This window comes from Xyrauchen texanus, chromosome 13 (genome assembly GCF_025860055.1).
Source record: "Xyrauchen texanus isolate HMW12.3.18 chromosome 13, RBS_HiC_50CHRs, whole genome shotgun sequence".
Lineage (NCBI taxonomy): Eukaryota > Metazoa > Chordata > Actinopteri > Cypriniformes > Catostomidae > Xyrauchen > Xyrauchen texanus.
In genome coordinates this window covers 36,014,797-36,022,056 of record NC_068288.1, presented here as the reverse complement: position 1 = coordinate 36,022,056, position 7,260 = coordinate 36,014,797, and the positions used below count along the sequence as shown (strand labels likewise).

Genomic DNA, 7,260 nt, shown 5'->3' with positions numbered 1-7,260 from the left:
GATGGGATGGGATGCTCAAACAAAGAGTAATGCTCATAGCACCACAGAGCCACAGTGTACACATTTGAGGGGATCAACCTAAGAATGACTTATTATAGTTGTCTGTGCAAGTTACGCTGGAATAGAAAAAAAACTTTTTAACATAGAAAAAAATGACATCACCTTTCAAATGAAAAAGATAAAACCATTAAAGACGTATTTTAGTTGTTCCACACTAAGGGAGACGTTATGGCACATGTTTACTAGCCTTTCCACAAAAAGCTCACTTTGCCTATATCACATGCTTCTCAAAGCAAATCTTAGCCAATGTCCTGCGAGTCCAATAAGCACTTACATTTTCATTTACATACATACTCGGATTTGTCCATAAAACTACATTTTATTTACATGCTTCGTGTGTCATTCTCTCTCAGTCTCATTGGTTTGGACTCTCTGGTTTTACGCCTCTGTTTGCTTTGTGGTTGAGCTGAAACCACGTCACAGATGAAGAAAAGAACACAGACTATAAAGGGGTAAGAATAGAAGGTAGATGATTGAGATCCTCAATCTACCACTTTGATGCAATGGACACTGCTAAGCTCTGGTTTACACTGCTCTGTGTTTGTAGTATTTGGATTTTGAGTTTGGCTATCAACTGTGACTGGACGACGGAGTATGAATTTAAAGGGAAATGTTGCAAGACCTGCCCTTCAGGTAAGACCACCAGGATAATCTCAAGACTAAAATCAGCTCAGTAATTAAAGCATATTGCATGCTACTTCTTGTAAATTTACAATAAACTTACAATTTGTGCTTGTTCATATTTTTTAAATGGTTATGTCTGTGTATTTACAGTGACTGCATAAAGTATTTGGACACTTTAACAACATTCTAAAACTGTGTGAATGTGAATAGACAACAAAATATCTAAAAAAATATATAATAAAATAAAAAAAAAACGTGTTTCTGTTTTAAATTATAAAACAAGATATACTGTTGGAAATGAAATGCAAAGTATATGCACACTCTCTAGTGGTCAAACTTAGTGGAATGTCCATAGTTAATATGATGAATACTCCTATGGTTACTCTGTGCACAGAACACCTGTGCGAACTTCATCATATATTCACTAAAATTACATTGAGAACAGCTGTTTAAAAGTAATTGCAAAAATGGCAAAAAGTTAAAGCGTCATACGTTGATTTGAATGATTGCACACCTTACTTTCCTGTTATGAACCTTAAAAAATTGTGCCCTTTTTATATTGTGCAGGTGAATATCCCAAAGGTCACTGTAAAGAAAACAACAGTGACAGTGTGTGTGAGAGATGTCAAAAAAACGATGAGTATAACTGTTTTTGTGAAGGTGAGATATTATGCAAGGACAATACATGTTCTGAGTGTGTACCCAAAGAAAAGTGCAAACCAGGATATCAGCTGATAAGAGAGGGTAAGGTCTTTTTTTTATAATTAAATTATTTAAACTATTACCTACACATACAGTATGCTTCTTCTTATTATTAATCATTATTAAGGGGATCATTATTATTGCCCACCCATTAGGGGACTTTTATTATGGTCTTAGAATGGGCAAAAAGACAGCTATGACTGTGAGAGAAGGCTAAGTAGACCACACATAAAAATAAAAAAGTAATTAATGCGGATGCGTGAAATGTTTTTATATCCCACCAGAGTCAACTATAAGTAAGCCTTTCATTTTTCACCTAAAAATTTAATAAAGTGTTATTAGGGTTTGGCTCTGTGGCGTTATTCAAACATTTTTCTGTTTGTATGAGCGGTCCATCCAGCCTGACACAGACAAATTGACTCAACCAATGGCATGAGTTTGGTGTGGGACTACGTGTTTGTTTGACCAATACAAGATGAATATTGGTTTGAAAACATTGATTTTTTGCAATACTTTTAGGCAGTACTGCCACTCCTTATACGTATATTACGCAGTTTGCATAGGGCACCAACTCTCTGTCTGTAGGGGGCCCCAGAAACTCGACCAGCAGGTTATACTTTATTCAAGGACCCGATAACACTCACAGATGATCACCTCGCACAACAAAGCTGATTTAGAACAATGTGTATTGGGAAATTGCAAATAAAAAACTATACAAATAAAATTTCATTTTGAAATTTGAACAGTCAAACAATGTTTGTTTGTTCTTAGCAACAAAATCTCAATGTTCTCTCTTTGCACTGTCAAACAAATAAGTGATAGCCAGTGCTGAAGCATTTTACCAATCAGAAATAAGCATAAATAATTCTGATTGAAAGTATTGGCCCCTATCAATCAATCATGCTAACCATGTTAAAATAAAATTTAGCATTATCAATTCTGAATTTAAGTACTGTTTACTATTTTCCCATGCCTTCCAACCACGTTGAATGGTCTAAACAGCATCTGCAGCCTGAAACTGAACTTTTGAACAGACATTAGGAGTGAATGTACTTGGTTGCATCTCTATTTAGTGAATGACTTAACCTCCAGTGTGCTCTCTGTCTGCACTGGTCTCAGAACAGTTCACAATGCACCTTATTTTCATCCTAACTCCATATAAAGCCTATGAAAGCAAAAATTTTCAGATTTTGGATGAACCCGTTTGATTCTCATTGTGATAATCCACAGTGAATATAGGATATAAGGAAAACGTAGCCCTGTAGTCCACATCCATGTTCGACAGCATGTTTAACAGCATGCCGTTTTGCAATAAATCACTGAAATTTTCAAAATGTCATATCGAATGGAACTAGATAATCTTTTGACTCAAATAGGTTTCGATGAAAAAAAACATAATGAGCTTGCTTAACAGATGTAGTTTTGTTGCCATTACGCCCAAAGACCAACTCTGCTAATGTTTTGTCACACAACTTGGTGCGTCAAACCCCTTACTGACAGCCCACAGTGTCCTGAACTGAGATCAGTCAGTTTAAGTGAAATTAAATCATGCATAATGTATAGCGAGGAGAATACACACAGTCCATGCAGGAGGATGCAGGGTTACATAAGGATAAAAATGGTATTCATCAACTGTCTTTGTTATTCTTTGTGTTTTTGTAGGTAACTTTGTGTACACTTACCAGTGTGTTCCATGTCCAAACAACACGTACAATGATGCTGAGGATAACAAGTGTAAACCTTTTGCAAAGTAAAGCTTTTTATTTGCTATATTTCGGTTCTTAAAGCAGAGTTTGAATTTATATCAGTTGATAACGGAGTTTCTGAAATCAGGTGTGATGGCTTGCGTGTGAGCTTCCCTGGAAACAGTACCCACAATGCAAGATGTGACACTTATGGTTTGTACATTTCATGATTCAACCTGTACTGACTAATGAATTTTCATGACTTGTCCAGTTGTTCGTGATTGCATTATAAGGATGTTTTTTAATTTTATAGAGATAAACTAAATTTCTAGTTGATGAAGCTGATTGTAACTTTATAAGACATTGACTATAGGAATATAACTTTTTAAGATTTTTATTAAGTTTTCCATGACATTGGGGGCCTGGGTAGCTCAGTGAGTAAAGATGCTGATTACCACCCTTGGAGTCACGAGTTCGAATCCAGGGTGTGCTGAGTGACTCCAGCCAGGTCTCCAAAGCAACCAAATTGGCCCGGTTGCTAGGGAGGGTAGAGTCACATTGGGTAACTTCCTCATGGTTGCTATAATGTGGTTCTCACCCTCGGTGGGGCACGTTGAGTTGTGCATGGATCAATCCGGGTGGCGGAGGACGAATCTCATTTGCCTCTGTGTCTGAGACATCACTCCATGCATATTATCACATGGCTTGTTGAGCGCGTTACCATGGAGAATAGCGTGAAGCCTCCATACATGCTATGTCTCCACAGTAGGGATGTGCATCTCCATAACCGAGTCCGTTGTGATACGCATCTCGATGCATAGCCAACGATACGATACATTGAAGATACATATGAAGCAGCTACCGATGTGATACGATTCACCCCTATTATGATGTAGTGCGATCCGATTTCGATTTGATTCAACACAACGCGATACAATGCAATGGGAAAAAATATGATGCTATGTAATTCAATATGGTAGGCTACAGATTATCCACTTTTATTTCTTTGGTTCAGATCAACAGCAAATCATAAATAAACTTAAGTGCCTTCTGACTTCTTATGCATGTACCTTGCACAAAAAGGCCTTTGTAGTGTAGTTAAAAAAAAAAAAAGATTAAATAAAACCAGATGTTCTTTTCCTGTTCTGTCTCCAGTTACACTTTAATCAGTTCACACATTTAACAGTGAAACAATTTAAAGATGCTCAGGGATAAACAATGAAGAAATGTTCCGTAACTTGCCAGCAGGCGAGTGTGCTTTCATGTCGGCGCTTCAAGTGTTGTTAAATTAGTCGTACTGGCATGACATATTTTATAAATGGCATGGTTTTATCAAAATCTCCATATCTCTTATAAAACCCAAAATGTTTCCAAACATTGGATTTGTAATTATTTGATGGAAGATTCAGCTCTGCCTCTGCCATGTTAATCTATATAGATTAGAGGCAGAGCTGAATCTTCCATATAGATTAACATGGCAGAGGCAGAGCTGAATCTTCCATAAAGATTAACATGGCAGAGGCAGAGCTGAATCTTCCATAAAGATTAACATGGCAGAGGCAGAGCTGAATCTTCCATATTAACATGGCAGGGGCAGGGCTGAATCTTCCATATAGATTAACATGGCAGAGGCAGAGCTGAATCGCCCACCAAATCTACGTGACTCTCAGGACAGGCCTCGGTCTCCGTATTGTTGTGATACGTCATTTTCACGTAGCAGCAGTGGTGATGAGTGAACGCGCTGGAGAAACAGTTTAGAGAGGAGGAATCAATCTACATAAAAAATATTGGTCACAAATGATTGATCACTTTCAAAATAATAAAAGTATAGCGCATCTAACAATAATTATATATAAATAAATCGTTTTTTACCGATGCAAATATGTTAAAGAAACGATGCATCGCGATATAAATGCCAACTTGTATCCGATGCACACTTTTTTACATCGATGCATCGCATTGTTAACTTGTATGCCAATGCAACGTTGCGAATTGGTGAATCTTACCATCCCTTCTCCATGGTAATGAGCTCAACAAGCCACGTGATAAGATGCGGCTCGAGCGGAGTCACTACACCACCACGAAGACTTAAGAGCGCATTGGGAATTGGGCATTCCAAATTGGGAAGAAAAGGAGATAATTTTTTTTTTCATGACATTTCCTGATATTTTTCAGGTTTTACATGACAGTGAGAACCGAATATAAAAAACGCAATATACAGTATATTCAATATACATGTATAGGCTACTTTAAGTAAAACTTTACAATAAGGTTTTATTCAATAACATTAATTAGGGATCATGAACTAACAATAAACAATGCTTTGTTATAATAATTTATCAAAATACTATTGTTTAATGTTTTGTTCATTAACTAATGTAACATACAACTTTTCATGTAAAAACTAAAATTGTATATGTAGAAATTAACATTTACACAGATTAATAAATGCTGTAAAAGTATTGTTTATTGTTAGTTTATGATATCTAATGTGTAAACTATTTTAACAAATACAACCTTATTATAACCTTATTAAGTGTTATCCTACTTTGTTTTTGATTAAAGGACACTAATTCATTCAAGTCAAACACAGTTCGCAAATACTCCTTGTATTACTAACAAAAATATGTATTTTTTATGCTTTTTTAGATTTTATTTTTTAAGACATTTTAAACTAAATCTGTTTCATTTAGTTCAGTTTAACAGTTTTAGCATACTCCTTACACTTTTCCTAACAGATCACCCAGAAAAAGGAGAAAAAAGAAGCCAGTCTTCTCATCCTATTATGACGGCTTGTTTAACAATCACTGTGTTTATCTGCCTGGTACTTATCATGCATACTGCTTTTCAAACTTTCAAACACAGGAGGCACAGAAAAAGTAAGTGACATTTTCATACTCTTTCAGTTATCAATCTCTATAAGTTCTGCTAAATGATACGAAACTTTTGGAAAATATTTGCCATTGCTACATTCAATAAAAAAATAAAAATAAAATAAAAGAAACTGGCGGTACGTGATTTATTCCACAGGGCCGCAGTAACGCACAGAATTACCTGTGCTTAAGAAAATTTATGTTCCATGCAAAATATTTATGACAATATGCAAAATATATATTATTGAACTCTTACAAAAGTAAGATGATATGAACATGTTTCTTAGAATGGTATTTGAAGTAATTTGGAATACCATATACCTGTATGTGCCATGCTATGTAGACATGTGTCACTACCAGGGCTGTATTAAAGGGATAGTTCACCCAAATGAAAATTCTCTCATGATTTACTCACCCTCATGCCATCCCATATGTGTAAGATATTTAGAAGAATATCTCTGTATGTACTTTACATACTGTAAAATCTGTATGCAAGTTCATACAATGCAAATGCATAGGTGTCTGATATAATTGCATATCTTTACAGAAAGCCAACCATGTACTCATAGGATGGTTTTACCCTCAGATGCATGTAACTGCCAACTATCCAAGGAGGAAATTGGTGATGACAGAGACTCCAAGACAGCCTTGGAAATCTCTCTCAATTGCGATGTCCTCAGTTGTCCTTGAAAGCTCTCTGTGATTTGATGAACAGTCAATGGAAAAGTTTCTCTTCAATTTTGACTGAATGACAACTGGATTGCAGCATAACATCTTTGAAAATCAGTTTTTAATTTATGTAAAGATGAACCAAATAATGCAGCTTTACAGATCATAGATGGTCTCTTTGCCTGTGGAAGGAATAAACAAGAGTTTATTCATTGGTGACTCTATTCAACTGCACAAAGTTCTCATCGATTCAATTCCAATAAGGATTCATGTAAGAAGTTGCAAAGAAGAAAGTAGCAAAAGGTGGTGTGATTTTGCTATGATTAAACATTTGCTCTCCGAGGCTGATTTATCCAAGAGGATGTTTACTGTTCACATTTATCTGCTATTTGCTACCTTCTAAGTGAAGGATAGACTTTCAGATTTTAAAAAGAGTAGGTAACAGCAGATACAGAATTTTGTAATTATGTAACTTATGTACTTAAACATTATGTAAGTAGGCCTAATTCAATTTTAACTTCTTGTAAAAATATAATTCTTCATGTTTGAGTTGTCTTATTGTATTGATATTTTTTATTATTTCTGATTGCCTGTAATTATGTAGGGTGGTAAGCTATATTTGTCTCTTTGAAGATCTGTAAGGTTTA

At 35.5% G+C, this 7,260-nt stretch overlaps 1 protein-coding gene across 3 annotated transcripts; it reads left to right on the top strand.

Moving 5' to 3' along the window:
• Positions 1–411: 411 nt before the first annotated feature.
• tnfrsf18 (tumor necrosis factor receptor superfamily, member 18) lies at positions 412–7,260 on the top strand. Of its 3 annotated transcripts, XM_052140921.1 has the most exons (7): positions 412–512; positions 608–693; positions 1,252–1,428; positions 3,049–3,136; positions 3,220–3,284; positions 5,810–5,950; positions 6,492–7,260. In XM_052140921.1, exons 1-7 carry the CDS (start codon positions 484–486, stop codon positions 6,632–6,634), a joined length of 729 nt encoding a protein of 242 aa, XP_051996881.1. In that variant the 5' UTR covers positions 412–483; the 3' UTR covers positions 6,635–7,260. The 3 variants fall into 3 exon arrangements, with proteins under 3 accessions (XP_051996881.1, XP_051996884.1, XP_051996882.1); XM_052140924.1 differs by lacking the exon at positions 412–512 and having other exon boundaries at positions 555–693; positions 1,252–1,344; XM_052140922.1 differs by lacking the exon at positions 412–512 and having other exon boundaries at positions 555–693; positions 6,531–7,260.

Coding starts and splice junctions, on each gene's coding strand:
- tnfrsf18 (XM_052140921.1), top strand. CDS start 484: ATGAAGAAAAGAACACAGACTATAAAGGG. Junction 694..1,251: donor TTGCAAGACCTGCCCTTCAG/GTAAGACCACCA, acceptor TATATTGTGCAG/GTGAATATCCCAAAGGTCAC. Junction 5,951..6,491: donor ACACAGGAGGCACAGAAAAA/GTAAGTGACATT, acceptor ATATCTTTACAG/AAAGCCAACCATGTACTCAT.